The sequence below is a fragment of the Electrona antarctica genome (genome assembly GCF_951216825.1).
Source record: "Electrona antarctica genome assembly, contig: scaffold_72, whole genome shotgun sequence".
NCBI lineage: Eukaryota > Metazoa > Chordata > Actinopteri > Myctophiformes > Myctophidae > Electrona > Electrona antarctica.
The window spans coordinates 291,401-315,951 of record NW_027638235.1 but is presented as its reverse complement, the minus strand read 5'-3'; the positions used below and the strand labels follow the sequence as shown (position 1 = coordinate 315,951).

Sequence of the window (24,551 nt, the reverse complement as noted above, 5' to 3'; positions counted from 1 at the left end):
GTCAAATAGGTCTACATCTATCCTAAGATGTTTCTACATTGTCAAATAGGTCTACATCTATCCTAAGATGTTTCTGCACTGTCAAATAGGTCTACATCTATCCTAAGATGTTTCTACATTGTCAAATAGGTCTACATCTATCCTAAGATGTTTCTGTACTGTCAAATAGGTCTACATCTATCCTAAGATGTTTCTGCTGTCAAATAGGTCTACATCTATCCTAAGATGTTTCTGTACTGTCAAATAGGTCTACATCTATCCTAAGATGTTTCTGTACTGTCAAATAGGTCTACATCTATCCTAAGATGTTTCTACATTGTCAAATAGGTCTACATCTATCCTAAGATGTTTCTACACTGTCAAATAGGTCTACATCTATCCTAAGATGTTTCTGTACTGTCAAATAGGTCTACATCTATCCTAAGATGTTTCTACCCTGTCAAATAGGTCTACATCTATCCTAAGATGTTTCTACACTGTCAAATAGGTCTACATCTATCCTAAGATGTTTCTACACTGTCAAATAGGTCTACATCTATCCTAAGGTGGTCTTTACACCAGAACGGTGTTCATAGAAAACGGCTAAATAAAGTATTGTTTGCTGGTGACCCTTTAGACGAGAATGGTGTTTTCAGGAGGTGAAAACGCAACAAAGTGAAACCACCTTCCAGAGTGGAAATCTTTGAGAACGCCGTTGTATCCCTTCTCCGTGTAAACAGGCAAAACGGTGAATCCGCAAAACTTATGACATCATGGCTCACGTTGGCTCACAGCGCATATGTTTATGACATTGATGCAGAGCCATATATGATATAATGGAGTTCCTGGACAAGCCTCCCTCCTCGCCTACAAAGCGCTGCTCATCAGCGATGGTGAATGTAAAACCATGATGTAAATAAAAAGCCTTGTGATAGGCGGCAGCAGCGTTTATGTAGCCTAATGTATTATAAAATATATAACCATCCCGTGGCGCGCTCTGCCTGCATGCTCTGGGCTGCGGCCACAACCACGTTGTGTTCTGGAATCATTCAAAACCCCAATAGGGTTGCGTGAAGGGGTTCTTCTTCTCCTACGTGGGTGACTGGTCTATTTGGCGACCGCCACCGCCACCTAGCGACATTATAGCGTTTTCATAAAGTGTGCGTTCTCGTGTAAAGGGTCAATAGAATTTGAGAACGCAACAGGACTTTGCCGTTTTATCTGGAGATGGTCGCCGTGTAAATGAGGCCTTAGATGCTATCAAAGAAAAGAAGAAATGTTAACTCGAGCTTTAGGTGTAAACAGGAAAGCATGTTTACACCTCGAGCTAGGTGTAAACATGAAAGCATGTTTACACCTCGAGCTAGGTGTAAACAGGAAAGCATGTTTACACCTCGAGCTAGGTGTAAACATGAAAGCATGTTTACAGTTGTTGCACAGAAATTAAGTAATTTTACATGAAAAGTAATGCTACTTTTGCAATGTGGTTAAATAAAAAGTGAAAAAAGCTTGGGGGAAAGATAATTGGAAAATAATTTTGTTGAAAATATCGTGAAAAATCGTATTGTGAACCTCATATCGTGATGCGTATCGTATCGTGAGTTGAGTGTATCGTTACATGCTTAGTATCGGCCCGTATTTGGTCATATCGGGTCATATCGGTATCGGCGAATATGCCAGTCTAACCAGTGATCCCACACAGGGGTAAGTGGGTCGACACTATGCCAGTCTAACCAGCGATCCCACACAGGGGTAAGGGGTTGACACTATGCCAGTCTAACCAGCGATCCCACACAGGGGTAAGGGGTCGACACTATGCCAGTCTAACCAGCGATCCCACACAGGGGTAAGGGGTCGACACTATGCCAGTCTAACCAGCGATCCCACACAGGGGTAAGGGGTCGACACTATGCCAGTCTAACCAGCGATCCCACACAGGGGTAAGGGGTTGACACTATGCCAGTCTAACCAGCGATCCGACACATGGGTAAGGGGTCGACACTATGCCAGTCTAACCAGCGATCCGACACAGGGGTAAGGGGTCGACACTATGCCAGTCTAACCAGCGATCCGACACAGGGGTAAGGGGTCGACACTATGCCAGTCTAACCAGCGATCCCACACAGGGATAAGGGGTCGACACTATGCCAGTCTAACCAGCGATCCCACACAGGGGTAAGGGGTCGACACTATGCCAGTCTAACCAGCGATCCCACACAGGGGTAAGGGGTTGACACTATGCCAGTCTAACCAGCGATCCCACACAGGGGTAAGGGGTTGACACTATGCCAGTCTAACCAGCGATCCCACACAGGGGTAAGGGGTTGACACTATGCCAGTCTAACCAGCGATCCCACACAGGGGTAAGGGGTTGACACTATGCCAGTCTAACCAGCGATCCGACACAGGGGTAAGGGGTCGACACTATGCCAGTCTAACTGGCATGAAATGATAGTCACTTTCAGTAGTAGAGCACTGTAGAGGGGAGCTGTGTGTGTCTGTGACTGTGCCCAGGTGATGATGGTCGTTGATACTCATCAAGGAAGGCAATTATGTTTCTGCACTGTCAAAAGTAATGCTACTTTTTTGCAATGTAGTTAAATAAAAAATCTCAGGGGGGGAAGATAAATTATATAAAATTTAAAAAACTGTATTTTTTCTTTAAAATATATATGTTTTAATATCGTGAAAAATCGTATCGTGAACCTCATAATATGAGGTTCACGATACGATTTTTCACGATATTATCGTGATACGAATCGTCTCGTGAGTTGAGTGAATCGTTACATGCCTAGTTACATTGCATTACCCACACTGAACATCATTTGCTGTTCATATATTCAGAACGGGTAAGGACTAGTTATTATAATTACCTGAAGGACAGCAGGGGTCTGCTGAGGTCCAGTTCGGCCTCGTCCACGTGGATCCCCAGGGAGGAGTCAGAGTGGTAGTAGTTGAGGATTCCCGCCTCGGCCCGGAATCCCGCGAAGCCGCACACGGCCGCAACGTGGCCCGACAACCACTGGAGGGCGCCGGGGAACGCCGTGTGGTGGTCTGCCGAGTACGTCTGTTTTAAAACAACAAAACAAAACGCAACACAATGTCGTTTATTCAAACAAGCATGTCATTTTGCCGACAGGCTTCTTTTGTTTAACCCATTTTGGGCGGGAACCCCTTTTGGTGTTTTAAGCATTATGTTATACTCTAGCTATTGGAAAATAGCAGATCTACAAGCTCATAGCGCGGCACAGAGTGCCTCGCTACGAGCTTGTAGATCTGCTATTTTTGAAAAATTGTAAAAATGTGGCGCAAATTTGGAATATATATATTTTTTTCAGAGCGAACGTTTTTAACTCAAATCTTTGCTTCTGGGAGGAGGTCCCTGGAACAACACATTTTCAGATGGGGGTCTAAGGCCAAATACATATCATTTTTGGGGTTCTTGACATGAAATATTGAGCACCACTGACACAGAAACATGAGGTATTTCAGATGATTTAGAAGACATTTTTTAAATTTCGATGTCAGGCCCAAATGAGTTAAAGTGGGAAGTTTGGTATATAGTCTTATTTATTGGCCTAAAATATTGTCTATATTCATACATTCATGAATCCACTGGTCTACAGCTGACCAGCAGGTAGTATTGAATCTACTGGTCTATAGCTGACCAGCAGGTAGTATTGAATCTACTGGTCTACAGCTGACCAGCAGGTAGTATTGAATCTACTGGTCTATAGCTGACCAGCTGGTAGTATTGAATCTACTGGTCTATAGCTGACCAGCTGGTAGTATTCATGAATCCACTGGTCTAGAGCTGACCAGCTGGTAGTATTGAATCCACTAGTCTAGAGCTGACCAGCTGGTAGTATTGAATCCACTGGTCTAGAGCTGACCAGCTGGTAGTATTGAATCCACTAGTCTAGAGCTGACCAGCTGGTAGTATTGAATCCACTAGTCTAGAGCTGACCAGCTGGTAGTATTGAATCCACTAGTCTAGAGCTGACCAGCTGGTAGTATTGAATCCACTAGTCTAGAGCTGACCAGCTGGTAGTATTGAATCCACTAGTCTAGAGCTGACCAGCTGGTAGTATTGAATCCACTGGTCTAGAGCTGACCAGCTGGTAGTATTGAATCCACTAGTCTATAGCTGACCAGCTGGTAGTATTGAATCCACTAGTCTAGAGCTGACCAGCTGGTAGTATTGAATCCACTGGTCTGTAGCTGACCAGCTGGTAGTATTGAATCCACTAGTCTAGAGCTGACTGGTTGGTAGTATTGAATCCACTAGTCTACAGCTGACCAGCAGGTAGTATTGAATCTACTGGTCTATAGCTGACCAGCTGGTAGTATTGAATCCACTAGTCTAGAGCTGACTGGTTGGTAGTATTGAATCCACTAGTCTAGAGCTGACTGGTTGGTAGTATTGAATCCACTAGTCTAGAGCTGACCAGCTGGTAGTATTGAATCTACTGGTCTATAGCTGACCAGCTGGTAGTATTGAATCCACTGGTCTATAGCTGACCAGCTGGTAGTATTGAATCCACTGGTCTAGAGCTGACCAGCTGGTAGTATTGAATCCACTGGTCTAGAGCTGACCAGCAGGTAGTATTGAATCCACTGGTCTGTAGCTGACCAGCAGGTAGTATTGAATCCACTGGTCTGTAGCTGACCAGCTGGTAGTATTGAATCCACTAGTCTAGAGCTGACCAGCTGGTAGTATTGAATCCACTAGTCTAGAGCTGACCAGCAGGTAGTATTGAATCCACTGGTCTGTAGCTGACCAGCAGGTAGTATTGAATCTACTGGTCTGTAGCTGACCAGCTGGTAGTATTGAATCTACTGGTCTATAGCTGACCAGCAGGTAGTATTGAATCCACTGGTCTACAGCTGACCAGCTGGTAGTATTGAATCCACTGGTCTAGAGCTGACCAGCTGGTAGTATTGAATCCACTGGTCTATAGCTGACCAGCTGGTAGTATTGAATCCACTGGTCTATAGCTGACCAGCTGGTAGTATTGAATCCACTGGTCTGTAGCTGACCAGCTGGTAGTATTGAATCCACTGGTCTATAGCTGACCAGCTGGTAGTATTGAATCCACTGGTCTAGAGCTGACCAGCTGGTAGTATTGAATCCACTAGTCTACAGCTGACCAGCAGGTAGTATTGAATCCACTGGTCTGTAGCTGACCAGCAGGTAGTATTGAATCCACTGGTCTAGAGCTGACCAGCTGGTAGTATTGAATCCACTGGTCTAGAGCTGACCAGCTGGTAGTATTGAATCCACTGGTCTAGAGCTGACCAGCTGGTAGTATTGAATCCACTGGTCTACAGCTGACCAGCTGGTAGTATTGAATCCACTGGTCTATAGCTGACCAGCTGGTAGTATTGAATCTACTGGTCTGTAGCTGACCAGCAGGTAGTATTGAATCCACTGGTCTACAGCTGACCAGCTGGTAGTATTGAATCCACTGGTCTAGAGCTGACCAGCTGGTAGTATTGAATCCACTGGTCTATAGCTGACCAGCTGGTAGTATTGAATCCACTGGTCTATAGCTGACCAGCTGGTAGTATTGAATCTACTGGTCTATAGCTGACCAGCTGGTAGTATTGAATCCACTGGTCTAGAGCTGACCAGCTGGTAGTATTGAATCTACTGGTCTATAGCTGACCAGCTGGTAGTATTGAATCCACTGGTCTATAGCTGACCAGCTGGTAGTATTGAATCCACTGGTCTAGAGCTGACCAGCTGGTAGTATTGAATCCACTGGTCTATAGCTGACCAGCTGGTAGTATTGAATCTACTGGTCTAGAGCTGACCAGCTGGTAGTATTGAATCTACTGGTCTAGAGCTGACCAGCTGGTAGTATTGAATCTACTGGTCTAGAGCTGACCAGCTGGTAGTATTGAATCTACTGGTCTAGAGCTGACCAGCTGGTAGTATTGAATCTACTGGTCTAGAGCTGACCAGCTGGTAGTATTGAATCCACTGGTCTAGAGCTGACCAGCTGGTAGTATTGAATCCACTAGTCTGTAGCTGACCAGCTGGTAGTATTGAATCCACTGGTCTAGAGCTGACCAGCTGGTAGTATTGAATCCACTGGCCTACAGCTGACCAGCTGGTAGTATTGAATCCACTGGTCTGTAGCTGACCAGCTGGTAGTATTGAATCCACTAGTCTAGAGCTGACCAGCTGGTAGTATTGAATCCACTAGTCTAGAGCTGACCAGCTGGTAGTATTGAATCCACTGGTCTAGAGCTGACCAGCTGGTAGTATTGAATCCACTAGTCTAGAGCTGACCAGCTGGTAGTATTGAATCCACTAGTCTATAGCTGACCAGCTGGTAGTATTGAATCCACTAGTCTAGAGCTGACCAGCTGGTAGTATTGAATCCACTAGTCTAGAGCTGACCAGCTGGTAGTATTGAATCCACTAGTCTAGAGCTGACCAGCTGGTAGTATTGAATCCACTAGTCTAGAGCTGACCAGCTGGTAGTATTGAATCCACTGGTCTAGAGCTGACCAGCTGGTAGTATTGAATCCACTGGCCTACAGCTGACCAGCTGGTAGTATTGAATCCACTGGTCTGTAGCTGACCAGCTGGTAGTATTGAATCTACTGGTCTACAGCTGACCAGCTGGTAGTATTGAATCCAGTCCACTGGTCTGTAGCTGACCAGCTGGTAGTATTGAATCTACTGGTCTACAGCTGACCAGCTGGTAGTATTGAATCTACTGGTCTATAGCTGACCAGCTGGTAGTATTGAATCCACTGGTCTAGAGCTGACCAGCTGGTAGTATTGAATCCACTAGTCTGTAGCTGACCAGCTGGTAGTATTGAATCCACTGGTCTAGAGCTGACCAGCTGGTAGTATTGAATCCACTGGCCTACAGCTGACCAGCTGGTAGTATTGAATCCACTGGTCTGTAGCTGACCAGCTGGTAGTATTGAATCCACTAGTCTAGAGCTGACCAGCTGGTAGTATTGAATCCACTAGTCTAGAGCTGACCAGCTGGTAGTATTGAATCTACTGGTCTAGAGCTGACCAGCTGGTAGTATTGAATCTACTGGTCTAGAGCTGACCAGCTGGTAGTATTGAATCTACTGGTCTAGAGCTGACCAGCTGGTAGTATTGAATCTACTGGTCTAGAGCTGACCAGCTGGTAGTATTGAATCCACTGGTCTAGAGCTGACCAGCTGGTAGTATTGAATCCACTAGTCTGTAGCTGACCAGCTGGTAGTATTGAATCCACTGGTCTAGAGCTGACCAGCTGGTAGTATTGAATCCACTGGCCTACAGCTGACCAGCTGGTAGTATTGAATCCACTGGTCTGTAGCTGACCAGCTGGTAGTATTGAATCCACTAGTCTAGAGCTGACCAGCTGGTAGTATTGAATCCACTAGTCTAGAGCTGACCAGCTGGTAGTATTGAATCCACTGGTCTAGAGCTGACCAGCTGGTAGTATTGAATCCACTAGTCTAGAGCTGACCAGCTGGTAGTATTGAATCCACTAGTCTATAGCTGACCAGCTGGTAGTATTGAATCCACTAGTCTAGAGCTGACCAGCTGGTAGTATTGAATCCACTAGTCTAGAGCTGACCAGCTGGTAGTATTGAATCCACTAGTCTAGAGCTGACCAGCTGGTAGTATTGAATCCACTAGTCTAGAGCTGACCAGCTGGTAGTATTGAATCCACTGGTCTAGAGCTGACCAGCTGGTAGTATTGAATCCACTGGCCTACAGCTGACCAGCTGGTAGTATTGAATCCACTGGTCTGTAGCTGACCAGCTGGTAGTATTGAATCTACTGGTCTACAGCTGACCAGCTGGTAGTATTGAATCCAGTCCACTGGTCTGTAGCTGACCAGCTGGTAGTATTGAATCTACTGGTCTACAGCTGACCAGCTGGTAGTATTGAATCTACTGGTCTATAGCTGACCAGCTGGTAGTATTGAATCTACTGGTCTACAGCTGACCAGCTGGTAGTATTGAATCCACTGGTCTATAGCTGACCAGCTGGTAGTATTGAATCTACTGGTCTACAGCTGACCAGCTGGTAGTATTGAATCCACTGGTCTAGAGCTGACCAGCTGGTAGTATTGAATCAACTGGTCTATAGCTGACCAGCTGGTAGTATTGAATCCACTAGTCTAGAGCTGACCAGCTGGTAGTATTGAATCTACTGGTCTATAGCTGACCAGCTGGTAGTATTGAATCCACTGGTCTATAGCTGACCAGCTGGTAGTATTGAATCCACTAGTCTAGAGCTGACCAGCTGGTAGTATTGAATCCACTGGTCTACAGCTGACCAGCTGGTAGTATTGAATCCACTGGTCTGTAGCTGACCAGCTGGTAGTATTGAATCCACTGGTCTGTAGCTGACCAGCTGGTAGTATTGAATCCACTGGTCTGTAGCTGACCAGCTGGTAGTATTGAATCCACTAGTCTATAGCTGACCAGCTGGTAGTATTGAATCTACTGGTCTATAGCTGACCAGCTGGTAGTATTGAATCCACTGGTCTAGAGCTGACCAGCTGGTAGTATTGAATCCACTGGTCTGTAGCTGACCTGTTAGTATTGAATCTACTGGTCTATAGCTGACCTGTTAGTATTGAATCTACTGGTCTATAGCTGACCTGTTAGTATTGAATCTACTGGTCTATAGCTGACCTGTTAGTATTGAATCTACTGGTCTATAGCTGACCTGTTAGTATTGAATCTACTGGTCTATAGCTGACCTGTTAGTATTGAATCCACTGGTCTACAGCTGACCAGCTGGTAGTATTGAATCCACTGGTCTACAGCTGACCAGCTGGTAGTATTGAATCCACTAGTCTAGAGCTGACCAGCTGGTAGTATTGAATCCACTGGTCTAGAGCTGACCAGCTGGTAGTATTGAATCCACTGGTCTGTAGCTGACCTGTTAGTATTGAATCTACTGGTCTATAGCTGACCAGCTGGTAGTATTGAATCCACTGGTCTATAGCTGACCTGTTAGTATTGAATCTACTGGTCTATAGCTGACCTGTTAGTATTGAATCTACTGGTCTATAGCTGACCTGTTAGTATTGAATCTACTGGTCTATAGCTGACCTGTTAGTATTGAATCCACTGGTCTGTAGCTGACCAGCTGGTAGTATTGAATCCACTAGTCTATAGCTGACCAGCTGGTAGTATTGAATCTACTGGTCTAGAGCTGACCAGCTGGTAGTATTGAATCCACTGGTCTAGAGCTGACCAGCTGGTAGTATTGAATCCACTGGTCTATAGCTGACCAGCTGGTAGTATTGAATCCACTAGTCTAGAGCTGACCAGCTGGTAGTATTGAATCTACTGGTCTATAGCTGACCAGCTGGTAGTATTGAATCTACTGGTCTAGAGCTGACCAGCTGGTAGTATTGAATCCACTGGTCTGTAGCTGACCAGCTGGTAGTATTGAATCCACTGGTCTATAGCTGACCTGTTGGTATTGAATCTACTGGTCTGTAGCTGACCAGCTGGTAGTATTGAATCCACTGGTCTGTAGCTGACCAGCTGGTAGTATTGAATCCACTGGTCTATAGCTGACCAGCTGGTAGTATTGAATCCACTGGTCTATAGCTGACCAGCTGGTAGTATTGAATCCACTAGTCTATAGCTGACCAGCTGGTAGTATTGAATCCACTAGTCTATAGCTGACCAGCTGGTAGTATTGAATCCACTAGTCTAGAGCTGACCAGCTGGTAGTATTGAATCTACTGGTCTAGAGCTGACCAGCTGGTAGTATTGAATCCACTGGTCTGTAGCTGACCAGCTGGTAGTATTGAATCCACTGGTCTAGAGCTGACCAGCTGGTAGTATTGAATCCACTAGTCTATAGCTGACCAGCTGGTAGTATTGAATCCACTAGTCTAGAGCTGACCAGCTGGTAGTATTGAATCCACTGGTCTGTAGCTGACCAGCTGGTAGTATTGAATCCACTGGTCTGTAGCTGACCAGCTGGTAGTATTGAATCCACTGGTCTAGAGCTGACCAGCTGGTAGTATTGAATCCACTGGTCTGTAGCTGACCGGCTGGTAGTATTGAATCCACTGGTCTGTAGCTGACCGGCTGGTAGTATTGAATCTACTGGTCTAGAGCTGACCAGCTATAGTATTGAATCTACTGGTCTATAGCTGACCAGCTGGTAGTATTGAATCTACTGGTCTAAAGCTGACCAGCTGGTAGTATTGAATCCACTGGTCTATAGCTGACCAGCTGGTAGTATTGAATCTACTGGTCTGTAGCTGACCGGCTGGTAGTATTGAATCCACTGGTCTATAGCTGACCAGCTGGTAGTATTGAATCTACTGGTCTAGAGCTGACCAGCTGGTAGTATTGAATCTACTGGTCTATAGCTGACCAGCTGGTAGTATTGAATCTACTGGTCTATAGCTGACCAGCTGGTAGTATTGAATCCACTAGTCTATAGCTGACCAGCTGGTAGTATTGAATCTACTGGTCTATAGCTGACCAGCTGGTAGTATTGAATCCACTGGTCTATAGCTGACCAGCTGGTAGTATTGAATCCACTGGTCTATAGCTGACCAGCTGGTAGTATTGAATCCACTAGTCTATAGCTGACCAGCTGGTAGTATTGAATCCACTGGTCTAGAGCTGACCAGCTGGTAGTATTGAATCCACTAGTCTATAGCTGACCAGCTGGTAGTATTGAATCCACTAGTCTATAGCTGACCAGCTGGTAGTATTGAATCTACTGGTCTAGAGCTGACCAGCTGGTAGTATTGAATCCACTGGTCTATAGCTGACCAGCTGGTAGTATTGAATCCACTGGTCTAGAGCTGACCAGCTGGTAGTATTGAATCCACTGGTCTAGAGCTGACCAGCTGGTAGTATTGAATCTACTGGTCTAGAGCTGACCAGCTGGTAGTATTGAATCCACTGGTCTGTAGCTGACCAGCTGGTAGTATTGAATCCACTAGTCTGTAGCTGACCAGCTGGTAGTATTGAATCCACTAGTCTACAGCTGACCAGCTGGTAGTATTGAATCCACTAGTCTAGAGCTGACCAGCTGGTAGTATTGAATCTACTGGTCTATAGCTGACCAGCTGGTAGTATTGAATCCACTGGTCTATAGCTGACCAGCTGGTAGTATTGAATCTACTGGTCTATAGCTGACCAGCTGGTAGTATTGAATCCACTGGTCTACAGCTGACCAGCTGGTAGTATTGAATCCACTAGTCTGTAGCTGACCAGCTGGTAGTATTGAATCCACTGGTCTACAGCTGACCAGCTGGTAGTATTGAATCCACTAGTCTACAGCTGACCAGCTGGTAGTATTGAATCCACTAGTCTGTAGCTGACCAGCTGGTAGTATTGAATCCACTGGTCTATAGCTGACCAGCTGGTAGTATTGAATCTACTGGTCTAGAGCTGACCAGCTGGTAGTATTGAATCCACTGGTCTAGAGCTGACCAGCTGGTAGTATTGAATCCACTGGTCTAGAGCTGACCAGCTGGTAGTATTGAATCCACTGGTCTATAGCTGACCAGCTGGTAGTATTGAATCTACTGGTCTGTAGCTGACCAGCTGGTAGTATTGAATCTACTGGTCTATAGCTGACCAGCTGGTAGTATTGAATCTACTGGTCTATAGCTGACCAGCTGGTAGTATTGAATCTACTGGTCTATAGCTGACCAGCTGGTAGTATTGAATCCACTGGTCTGTAGCTGACCAGCTGGTAGTATTGAATCCACTGGTCTGTAGCTGACCAGCTGGTAGTATTGAATCCACTGGTCTATAGCTGACCAGCTGGTAGTATTGAATCTACTGGTCTAGAGCTGACCAGCTGGTAGTATTGAATCCACTGGTCTAGAGCTGACCAGCTGGTAGTATTGAATCCACTGGTCTATAGCTGACCAGCTGGTAGTATTGAATCTACTGGTCTGTAGCTGACCAGCTGGTAGTATTGAATCTACTGGTCTGTAGCTGACCAGCTGGTAGTATTGAATCCACTGGTCTAGAGCTGACCAGCTGGTAGTATTGAATCCACTGGTCTATAGCTGACCAGCTGGTAGTATTGAATCCACTAGTCTAGAGATGACCAGCTGGTAGTATTGAATCTACTGGTCTATAGCTGACCAGCTGGTAGTATTGAATCTACTGGTCTAGAGCTGACCAGCTGGTAGTATTGAATCCACTGGTCTGTAGCTGACCAGCTGGTAGTATTGAATCCACTGGTCTATAGCTGACCTGTTAGTATTGAATCTACTGGTCTGTAGCTGACCAGCTGGTAGTATTGAATCCACTGGTCTGTAGCTGACCAGCTGGTAGTATTGAATCCACTGGTCTATAGCTGACCAGCTGGTAGTATTGAATCCACTGGTCTATAGCTGACCAGCTGGTAGTATTGAATCCACTAGTCTATAGCTGACCAGCTGGTAGTATTGAATCCACTAGTCTAGAGCTGACCAGCTGGTAGTATTGAATCTACTGGTCTAGAGCTGACCAGCTGGTAGTATTGAATCCACTGGTCTGTAGCTGACCAGCTGGTAGTATTGAATCCACTGGTCTAGAGCTGACCAGCTGGTAGTATTGAATCCACTAGTCTATAGCTGACCAGCTGGTAGTATTGAATCCACTAGTCTAGAGCTGACCAGCTGGTAGTATTGAATCCACTGGTCTGTAGCTGACCAGCTGGTAGTATTGAATCCACTGGTCTGTAGCTGACCAGCTGGTAGTATTGAATCCACTGGTCTAGAGCTGACCAGCTGGTAGTATTGAATCCACTGGTCTGTAGCTGACCGGCTGGTAGTATTGAATCCACTGGTCTGTAGCTGACCGGCTGGTAGTATTGAATCTACTGGTCTAGAGCTGACCAGCTATAGTATTGAATCTACTGGTCTATAGCTGACCAGCTGGTAGTATTGAATCTACTGGTCTAAAGCTGACCAGCTGGTAGTATTGAATCCACTGGTCTATAGCTGACCAGCTGGTAGTATTGAATCTACTGGTCTGTAGCTGACCGGCTGGTAGTATTGAATCCACTGGTCTATAGCTGACCAGCTGGTAGTATTGAATCTACTGGTCTAGAGCTGACCAGCTGGTAGTATTGAATCTACTGGTCTATAGCTGACCAGCTGGTAGTATTGAATCTACTGGTCTAGAGCTGACCAGCTGGTAGTATTGAATCCACTGGTCTACAGCTGACCAGCTGGTAGTATTGAATCCACTGGTCTAGCTGACCAGCTGGTAGTATTGAATCTACTGGTCTATAGCTGACCAGCTGGTAGTATTGAATCTACTGGTCTATAGCTGACCAGCTGGTAGTATTGAATCTACTGGTCTATAGCTGACCAGCTGGTAGTATTGAATCTACTGGTCTATAGCTGACCAGCTGGTAGTATTGAATCTACTGGTCTATAGCTGACCAGCTGGTAGTATTGAATCTACTGGTCTACAGCTGACCAGCTGGTAGTATTGGGCAACATCCTATGGCAGGCAAAATTGTCAAACTTTCCTTATGCTTTAAGTAGAACATGTAGTCATGTCAAACCAGGGGGTTTTCATGATTCTGAATCCATTCCAAGCATTAGTTTTGCACAAAAAACACTAATACAGCATGCACTTTTAAATGCTGATATTGAAATAAATTCTTCATAACTTGTGTGGCAGCGCTACAAGTTTACAAGTTTTCTGAAAAAACCCCATGTTTCTGTGTCAGGGGTGTCAAGGACCCCCAGAATGATCTGTATTTGGCCGCGGACCCCCATCTGCAAATATGTTGTTCCAGGGACCCCCATCTGCAAATATGTTGTTCCAGGGACCCCCATCTGCAAATATGTTGTTCCAGGGACCCCCTATACAAATATGTTGTTCCAGGGACCCCCATCTGCAAATATGTTGTTCCAGGGACCCCCATCTGCAAATATGTTGTTCCAGGGACCCCCTATACAAATATGTTGTTCCAGGGACCCCCATCTGCAAATATGTTGTTCCAGGGACCCCCTATACAAATATGTTGTTCCAGGGACCCCCTATACAAATATGTTGTTCCAGGGACCCCCTATACAAATATGTTGTTCCGGGGACCCCCTATACAAACATGTTGTTCCAGGGACCCCCTATACAAACATGTTGTTCCAGGGACCCCCTATACAAACATGTTGTTCCAGGGACCCCCTATACAAACATGTTGTTCCAGGGACCCCCTATACAAACATGTTGTTCCAGGGACCCCCTATACAAACATGTTGTTCCAGGGACCCCCTATACAAACATGTTGTTCCAGGGACCCCCTATACAAACATGTTGTTCCAGGGACCCCCTATACAAACATGTTGTTCCAGGGACCCCCTATACAAACATGTTGTTCCAGGGACCCCCTATACAAACATGTTGTTCCAGGGACCCCCTATACAAACATGTTGTTCCAGGGACCCCCTATACAAATATGTTGTTCCAGGGACCCCCTATACAAACATGTTGTTCCAGGGACCCCCTATACAAATATGTTGTTCCAGGGACCCCCATCTGCAAATATGTTGTTCCAGGGACCCCCATCTGCAAATATGTTGTTCCAGGGACCCCCTATACAAATATGTTGTTCCAGGGACCCCCTATACAAATATGTTGTTCCAGGGACCCCCTATACAAATATGTTGTTCCAGGGACCCCCTATACAAACATGTTGTTCCAGGGACCCCCTATACAAATATGTTGTTCCAGGGACCCCCTATACAAACATGTTGTTCCAGGGACCCCCTATACAAACATGTTGTTCCAGGGACCCCCTATACAAACATGTTGTTCCAGGGACCCCCTATACAAACATGTTGTTCCAGGGACCCCCTATACAAACATGTTGTTCCAGGGACCCCCTATACAAACATGTTGTTCCAGGGACCCCCTATACAAACATGTTGTTCCAGGGAGCTCCTATACAAACATGTTGTTCCAGGGACCCCCTATACAAACATGTTGTTCCAGGGACCCCCTATACAAATATGTTGTTCCAGGGACCCCCTATACAAGCTCATAGTCTTTGTTACTATTTGTCCCTCAGCATCTTGTCTTGTTCTGCTGACGTGAGATTGTCCCTCAGCTGTCACACATTCCATGATGTGATCCTGATGATTACTAGATTGTCCCTCAGCTGTCACACATTCCATGTGATCAGGATGATTACTAGATTGTCCCTCAGCTGTCACACATTCCATGTGATCAGGATGATTACTAGAGGGCTGTTTAACGTCTTCTACATCCTGACAGTTTTATGAAAAAGCTGTTTCTATGTCAATCGTTCTTCCATTTTTCAAAAATAGCAGACCTACGAGCTCGTAGTTGTAGATCTGCTATTTTTCAATAGCTAAAGCATAACATAATGATTATTATAAACACCAAGAGGGGTTCATAACATAATGCTAACACCAAGAGGGGTTCATAACATAATGCTAACACCAAGAGGGGTTCATAACATAATGCTAACACCAAGAGGGGTTCATGACATAATGCTAACACCAAGAGGGGTTCATAACATAATGCTAACACCAAGAGGGGTTCATAACATAATGCTAACACCAAGAGGGGTTCATGACATAATGCTAACACCAAGAGGGGTTCATGACATAATGCTAACACCAAGAGGGGTTCATGACATAATGCTAACACCAAGAGGGGTTCATGACATAATGCTAACACCAAGAGGGGTTCATGACATAATGCTAACACCAAGAGGGGTTCATAACATAATGCTAACACCAAGAGGGGTTCATAACATAATGCTAACACCAAGAGGGGTTCATAACATAATGCTAACACCAAGAGGGGTTCATAACATAATGCTAACACCAAGAGGGGTTCCCTAAAGCATAACATAATGCTAACACCAAGAGGGGTTCCCTAAAGCATAACATAATGCTAACACCAAGAGGGGTTCATAACATAATGCTAACACCAAGAGGGGTTCATAACATAATGCTAACACCAAGAGGGGTTCATAACATAATACTAACACCAAGAGGGGTTCCCTAAAGCATAACATAATGCTAACACTAAGAGGGGTTCCCTAAAGCATAACATAATACTAACACCAAGAGGGGTTCCCTAAAGCATAACATAATGCTAACACCAAGAGGGGTTCCCTAAAGCATAACATAATACTAACACCAAGAGGGGTTCCCTAAAGCATAACATAATGCTAACACCAAGAGGGGTTCCCTAAAGCATAACATAATGCTAACACCAAGAGGGGTTCCCTAAAGCATAACATAATGCTAACACCAAGAGGGGTTCCCTAAAGCATAACATAATACTAACAACAAGAGGGGTTCCCTAAAGCATAACATAATGCTAACACCAAGAGGGGTTCCCTAAAGCATAACATAATACTAACACCAAGAGGGGTTCCCTAAAGCATAACATAATACTAACACCAAGAGGGGTTCATAACATAATGCTAACACCAAGAGGGGTTCATAACATAATGCTAACACCAAGAGGGGTTCATAACATAATACTAACACCAAGAGGGGTTCATAACATAATGCTAACACCAAGAGGGGTTCATAACATAATGCTAACACCAAGAGGGGTTCATAACATAATGCTAACACCAAGAGGGGTTCATAACATAATGCTAACACCAAGAGGGGTTCATAACATAATGCTAACACCAAGAGGGGTTCATAACATAATACTAACACCAAGAGGGGTTCATAACATAATGCTAACACCAAGAGGGGTTCATAACATAATGCTAACACCAAGAGGGGTTCATAACATAATACTAACACCAAGAGGGGTTCATAACATAATGCTAACACCAAGAGGGGTTCATAACATAATGCTAACACCAAGAGGGGTTCATAACATAATACTAACACCAAGAGGGGTTCATAACATAATACTAACACCAAGAGGGGATAAAGATGTGTTCCTGAAAACGAGTGCTTCCAAACTCTGATGGAAACATGGCCGCGGTCTGCAGATATAAATAACTCTGATGGAAACATGGCCGCGGTCTGCAGATATAAATAACTCTGATGGAAACATGGCCGCGGTCTGCAGATATAAATAACTCTGATGGAAACATGGCCGCGGTCTGCAGATATAAATAACTCTGATGGAAACATGGCCGCCGTCTGCAGATATAAATAACTCTGATGGAAACATGGCCGCGGTCTGCAGATATAAATAACTCTGATGGAAACATGGCCGCCGTCTGCAGATATAAATAACTCTGATGGAAACATGGCCGCCGTCTGCAGATATAAATAACTCTGATGGAAACATGGCCGCGGTCTGCAGATATAAATAACTCTGATGGAAACATGGCCGCCGTCTGCAGATATAAATAACTCTGATGGAAACATGGCCGCGGTCTGCAGATATAAATATCGGAATCGGAATCGGCCGATTCATTATTAAAATATCGGATATCGGTATCGGCCCCAAATAATGGTATCGGAGCATCTCTACTGTTAATAAATATTTCAATCAATCAAAAGTCGGTCAGAACCTGCCCGGGTTGGGGATGTGCATGTCTTTGCTCTCTTTTCTTATCGCACACGCACGCACGCACGCACGCACGCACGCACGCACGCACGCACGCACGCACGCAGGCAGGCAGGCACGCAGGCAGGCAGGCACGCACGCACGCACGCACGCAGGCACGCACGCACGCAGGCACGCACGCACGCACGCACGCACGCACGCACGCACGCACGGTGCATGTAGTTAGATAAGATAAGTACCTTAGTGTTCCAGTTAGATAAGATAAGTACCTTAGTGTTCCAGTTAGATAAGATAAGTACCTTAGTGTTCCAGTTAGATAAGATAAGTACCTTAGTGTTCCAGTTGTAGTGGTAGCCCAGCGTCACCCAGCGGAGTTTCTCCAGGAGAGTCTTGGGTTGTTTAGAACCTCCAGAACCTCCAGAACCTCCAGAACCTCCAGGACCTCCAGAACCTCCAGAACCTCCAGAACCTCCAGAACCTCCAGGACCTCCAGAACCTCCAGAACCTCCAGAACCTCTTTTAGAACCTCCAGAACCTCCAGAACCTCCAGAACCTCCAGAACCTCTTTTAGAACCTCCAGAACCTCCAGAACCTCCAGAACCTACAGAACCTCCAGAACCTCCAGAACCTCTGCTCCTGTTAGAGAATAGAGACAACGTCTTTAACCAGAACCTCTGCTCCTGTTAGAGAATAGAGACAATGTCTTTATAACCAGAACCTCTGCTCCTGTTAGAGAATAGAGACAATGTCTTTATAACCAGAACCTCTGCTCCTGTTAGAGAATAGAGACAATGTCTTTATAACCAGAACCTCTGCTCCTGTTAGAGAATAGAGACAATGTCTTTATAACCAGAACCTCTGCTCCTGTTAGAGAATAGAGACAATGTCTTTAACCAGAACCTCTGCTCCTGTTAGAGAATAGAGACAATGTCTTTATAACCAGAACCTCTGTTCCTGTTAGAGAATAGAGACAATGTCTTTAACCAGAACCTCTGCTCCTGTTAGAGAATAGAGACAATGTCTTTAACCAGAACCTCTGCTCCTGTTAGAGAATAGAGACAATGTCTTTATAACCAGAACCTCTGCTCCTGTTAGAGAATAGAGACAATGTCTTTAACCAGAACCTCTGCTCCTGTTAGAGAATAGAGACAATGTCTTTATAACCAGAACCTCTGCTCCTGTTAGAGAATAGAGACAATGTCTTTAACCAGAACCTCTGCTCCTGTTAGAGAATAGAGACAATGTCTTTAACCAGAACCTATGCTCCTGTTAGAGAATAGAGACAATGTCTTTAACCAGAACCTCCAGAACCTCTGCTCCTGTTAGAGAATAGAAACAATGTCTTTAACCAGAACCTCTGCTCCTGTTAGAGAATAGAGACAATGTCTTTATAACCAGAACCTCTGCTCCTGTTAGAGAATAGAGACAATGTCTTTATAACCAGAACCTCTGCTCCTGTTAGAGAATAGAGACAATGTCTTTATAACCAGAACCTCCAGAACCTCTGCTCCTGTTAGAGAATAGAGACAATGTCTTTAACCAGAACCTCTGCTCCTGTTAGAGAATAGAGACAATGTCTTTAACCAGAACCTCTGCTCCTGTTAGAGAATAGAGACAATGTCTTTAACCAGAACCTCTGCTCCTGTTAGAGAATAGAGACAATGTCTTTATAACCAGAACCTCCAGAACCTCTGCTCCTGTTAGAGAATAGAAACAATGTCTTTAACCAGAACCTCTGCTCCTGTTAGAGAATAGAGACAATGTCTTTATAACCAGAACCTCTGCTCCTGTTAGAGAATAGAGACAATGTCTTTATAACCAGAACCTCCAGAACCTCTGCTCCTGTTAGAGAATAGAGACAATGTCTTTAACCAGAACCTCTGCTCCTGTTAGAGAATAGAGACAATGTCTTTAACCAGAACCTCTGCTCCTGTTAGAGAATAGAGACAATGTCTTTAACCAGAACCTCTGCTCCTGTTAGAGAATAGAGACAATGTCTTTAACCAGAACCTCTGCTCCTGTTAGAGAATAGAGACAATGTCTTTATAACCAGAACCTCTGCTCCTGTTAGAGAATAGAGACAATGTCTTTAACCAGAACCTCTGCTCCTGTTAGAGAATAGAGACAACGTCTTTAACCAGAACCTCTGCTCCTGTTAGAGAATAGAGACAACGTCTTTAACCAGAACCTCTGCTCCTGTTAGAGAATAGAGACAATGTCTTTAACCAGAACCTCTGCTCCTGTTAGAGAATAGAGACAACGTCTTTAACCAGAACCTCTGTTTTATTTCCAGCACGGAGGTGGGGGGGATAAAGTTTGCGCCCTTCTACCTGTTACTTCTCTGACCCAGAGCAGTTCAACTAGCCAGTCAGCCCTAGCCCTAGCCAGTCAGCCCTTCTACCTGTTACTTCTCTGACCCAGAGCAGTTCAACTAGCCAGTCAGCCCTAGCCCTAGCCAGTCAGCCCTTCTACCTGTTTGTAGCAAGTGGCGCAATGGATAACTAATTAAAGGTTGGTATATGGTAAAGGAATTGACTGCGCATAAACCAGAGTACCAGGTTCGGAAGGAGCTCAATGTGTGAGTGAAAACCAGAGAAATAAGGAGGCAGAAACTGGAGTTAAAGGTTAACGGAAATATTATTATTGACTCAAAAAACAGAACTTAAAACAACTTTGAACATTTATAGAAAACAAAAAATACAAAATGGGGGCCCCTTTAAAGGTGGTGACTTTGAGAGTCCATGTTGAGTTCCTATGTTTCTAGGGGGGAATTCAGTCTCTCTCCAGTGTGGAGAACAGGGTTACCACATTTGTGGAGGGAAGGGGGGGGCGTCGAGATCCGGGTCGGCTCGCCAGGTTCAGGTACCAGCCGGTACCAGAACCATCCAAGGGGAATTCCTTTTAAGGACACAAAAACCTGACCTGCAAGGCCAGGTGTCTAAATCAGTATTGTTCAAAAATCATTGTTGTACAACTTTAAATCAAAAACTATTAATGAATAAAGAGTTCGATGTGATCAGTATCGACTTCTTTAATCATTTTTCTAGTAACAGTTTATATTTCATTACATGCATGCTTTTAGAAAATATAATTCAAGGTATTTTATAATATCAATATTAATTATTAACCCAAAAGTTCAAACATAAATCATAAATCAAATACTTTCAATATAAACTCAAACAGTTAACCAGTTGATCTAGGTTAACATGACACCAAGCCTATATAACTCACCGAAGAGTAACCAAGGGTTGTCACAGTAGTGAAGAGGAACCTGCTGCCATGCCAAACATTTCGGCCATCTTGAATGAGGTGGAAGTGGGAGTGGAGAGTGTAGGAACTGATGTCACCTTTATACTGTCTTGATTGACAGTTGACATGGGTTGCCATTTTCGGGTTGCCATGTTGGCTGGGTTACATGTTACTTCTCTGACCCAGAGCAGTTCAACTAGCCAGTCAGCCCTAGCCCTAGCCAGTCAGCCCTTCTACCTGTTACTTCTCTGACCCAGAGCAGTTTAACTAGCCAGTCAATAGTGGGACACCGCTGAGAGCCACACAGCTGCAGTTAGGTTCTTAATTAACCAATTCTGAACTGGAACCCCTTTTGGTGTTTTAACTAATATTATGTTATACTTTAGCTATTGAAAAATAGCAGACCTACAAGCTCGTAGCGCGCCACCGAGTGGCGCGCTACGAGCTTGTAGGTCTGCTATTCTTTTGAAAAATCGTGAAAATGTGGCACAAATATTTGAATATAATATTCTTTCAAAATACTTTTTATTTATTTCGACGTCAGGCATAAATGGGTTAATTAAGGGCGTGTTCTGAATGCAATGCAAACTAATAGGCGAGTGCGCTCCGGTGCGTATATGAAGCGCTCCGGTGCGTATATGAAGCGCTCCGGTGCGTATATGAAGACGCTCCGGTGCGTATATGAAGACCCTTCCGGTGCGTATATGAAGACGCTCCGGTGCGTATATGAAGACGCTCCGGTGCGTATATGAAGACGCTCCGGTGCGTATATGAAGACGCTCCGGTGCGTATATGAAGACGCTCCGGTGCGTATATGAAGACGCTCCGGTGCGTATATGAAGCGCTCCGGTGCGTATATGAAGCGCTCCGGTGCGTATATGAAGACGCTCCGGTGCGTATATGAAGACGCTCCGGTGCGTATATGAAGACGCTCCGGTGCGTATATGAAGACGCTCCGGTGCGTATATGAAGACGCTCCGGTGCGTATATGAAGCGCTCCGGTGCGTATATGAAGACGCTCCGGTGCGTATATGAAGACGCTCCGGTGCGTATATGAAGACGCTCCGGTGCGTATATGAAGCGCTCCGGTGCGTATATGAAGACGCTCCGGTGCGTATATGAAGACGCTCCGGTGCGTATATGAAGCGCTCCGGTGCGTATATGAAGACGCTCCGGTGCGTATATGAAGCGCTCCGGTGCGTATATGAAGCGCTCCGGTGCGTATATGAAGACGCTCCGGTGCGTATATGAAGCGCTCCGGTGCGTATATGAAGCGCTCCGGTGCGTATATGAAGACGCTCCGGTGCGTATATGAAGCGCTCCGGTGCGTATATGAAGCGCTCCGGTGCGTATATGAAGACGCTCCGGTGCGTATATGAAGCGCTCCGGTGCGTATATGAAGACGCTCCGGTGCGTATATGAAGACGCTCCGGTGCGTATATGAAGCGCTCCGGTGCGTATATGAAGACGCTCCGGTGCGTATATGAAGACGCTCCGGTGCGTATATGAAGACGCTCCGGTGCGTATATGAAGACGCTCCGGTGCGTATATGAAGCGCTCCGGTGCGTATATGAAGCGCTCCGGTGCGTATATGAAGCGCTCCGGTGCGTATATGAAGCGCTCCGGTGCGTATATGAAGACGCTCCGGTGCGTATATGAAGCGCTCCGGTGCGTATATGAAGACGCTCCGGTGCGTATATGAAGACGCTCCGGTGCGTATATGAAGACGCTCCGGTGCGTATATGAAGCGCTCCGGTGCGTATATGAAGACGCTCCGGTGCGTATATGAAGACGCTCCGGTGCGTATATGAAGACGCTCCGGTGCGTATATGAAGCGCTCCGGTGCGTATATGAAGACGCTCCGGTGCGTATATGAAGCGCTCCGGTGCGTATATGAAGACGCTCCGGTGCGTATATGAAGACGCTCCGGTGCGTATATGAAGACGCTCCGGTGCGTATATGAAGCGCTCCGGTGCGTATATGAAGACGCTCCGGTGCGTATATGAAGCGCTCCGGTGCGTATATGAAGACGCTCCGGTGCGTATATGAAGCGCTCCGGTGCGTATATGAAGCGCTCCGGTGCGTATATGAAGACGCTCCGGTGCGTATATGAAGACGCTCCGGTGCGTATATGAAGCGCTCCGGTGCGTATATGAAGACGCTCCGGTGCGTATATGAAGACGCTCCGGTGCGTATATGAAGCGCTCCGGTGCGTATATGAAGCGCTCCGGTGCGTATATGAAGCGCTCCGGTGCGTATATGAAGCGCTCCGGTGCGTATATGAAGACGCTCCGGTGCGTATATGAAGACGCTCCGGTGCGTATATGAAGCGCTCCGGTGCGTATATGAAGCGCTCCGGTGCGTATATGAAGACGCTCCGGTGCGTATATGAAGCGCTCCGGTGCGTATATGAAGCGCTCCGGTGCGTATATGAAGACGCTCCGGTGCGTATATGAAGACGCTCCGGTGCGTATATGAAGCGCTCCGGTGCGTATATGAAGCGCTCCGGTGCGTATATGAAGACGCTCCGGTGCGTATATGAAGCGCTCCGGTGCGTATATGAAGCGCTCCGGTGCGTATATGAAGACGCTCCGGTGCGTATATGAAGCGCTCCGGTGCGTATATGAAGCGCTCCGGTGCGTATATGAAGACGCTCCGGTGCGTATATGAAGCGCTCCGGTGCGTATATGCAGAGGGAAAGAATGACTTCTGTCCGTGACAATAATCAATGCTACAGTTTGAATTCTGTACACACGCAAGAGCAACAAATATATGGGGAAAACAATTGAAAAAATATATATTATTTTTAATTTCTTTTTCTTTTCGACTTTCGGCTTCTCCTAATTTGAATCGACTTGTGTTAATGAAATCGATGCGTCGGTATTTTTTTGAACGAATGCCCTAGTGTGCGGAGTGGGCGACTCACCCCATGGCGTGCGCGCTCTGGCCCCAGAGGTCGTGCGTGTCCGCGGGGGTCATGTGCATGTCCAGGTTGCACACGTTGGGCTTCTGTGGGTACGTCCTCAGACACTGACGCGTCCACGAGACGTGAGCCTCCGGGAGGAACGGGTTCGAGATGAAGATGAACCCTATGGGGGGGGGGGGGGGGGGGGGGGGAGAGAGAGAGAGAGAGAGCATTTACCTGGGAATACGCTATTATCTGGGAATAATAGCGTATTCCCCCCCCCCCCCCCTGGTCCCCGGCCAAAAACGTTGAGAACCCCTGCTATAGATAATACACACCTGGGTATCCTTTCAGATTAAAAGCTCTCCAGTCCCGGGCCGGTCTCAGTCCAACTCTCCTGGCGTCCACGTCACTCACTGCAGCAGGCTCCAGATTGGCTGGAACCACCTGTCCGTCAACACAAACGCACACACACACACGCACGCACGCACAAGCACAAGCACATGCACACAGACACAGACACAGACACGCGCACACACACACGCGTGAAACGAGTGTGAAGCAAGCTGCTTCAATCTGATGGAGTCGGGTTAGGGGAACTGGCGGCCCGCGGGCCACATGCGGCCCCCACCTTCACTTAACGTGGCCCTCAGATTCATTTCGGAATACTGATATGTTATTGATTTCAGCTGTTTACAATTCCAAACGTGACCCGCTTTAATTACTTACGGTCTAAATGAGTAGCTTTAATTACTTACGGTCTAAATGAGTAGCTTTAATTACTTACGGTCTAAATTAGTAGCTTGCTGAGAAGTATTACAAATAATGTTATTGTCTTTTTTTATGTCCAATATATTTGTATTTAGTTAAAATTACTTTCCAGGATCCCAAATAAAAATAGCAAAAAATGATTCAGGATTTCAAATAT

The 24,551-nt window shown here is 45.7% G+C and overlaps 1 protein-coding gene across 1 annotated transcript in view; it reads right to left on the bottom strand.

Annotated features, from left to right (window-relative positions):
• alkbh1 (alkB homolog 1, histone H2A dioxygenase) overlaps positions 1 to 24,551 on the bottom strand; it is a 32,741-nt gene that overhangs the window by 3,989 nt on the left and 4,201 nt on the right. Inside the window, 5 exon segments of the mRNA XM_079531126.1 lie at positions 2,853 to 3,046; positions 17,799 to 18,097; positions 19,150 to 19,166; positions 23,645 to 23,807; positions 23,962 to 24,070. Coding sequence (XP_079387252.1) covers positions 2,853 to 3,046; positions 17,799 to 18,097; positions 19,150 to 19,166; positions 23,645 to 23,807; positions 23,962 to 24,070 — 782 coding nt within the window.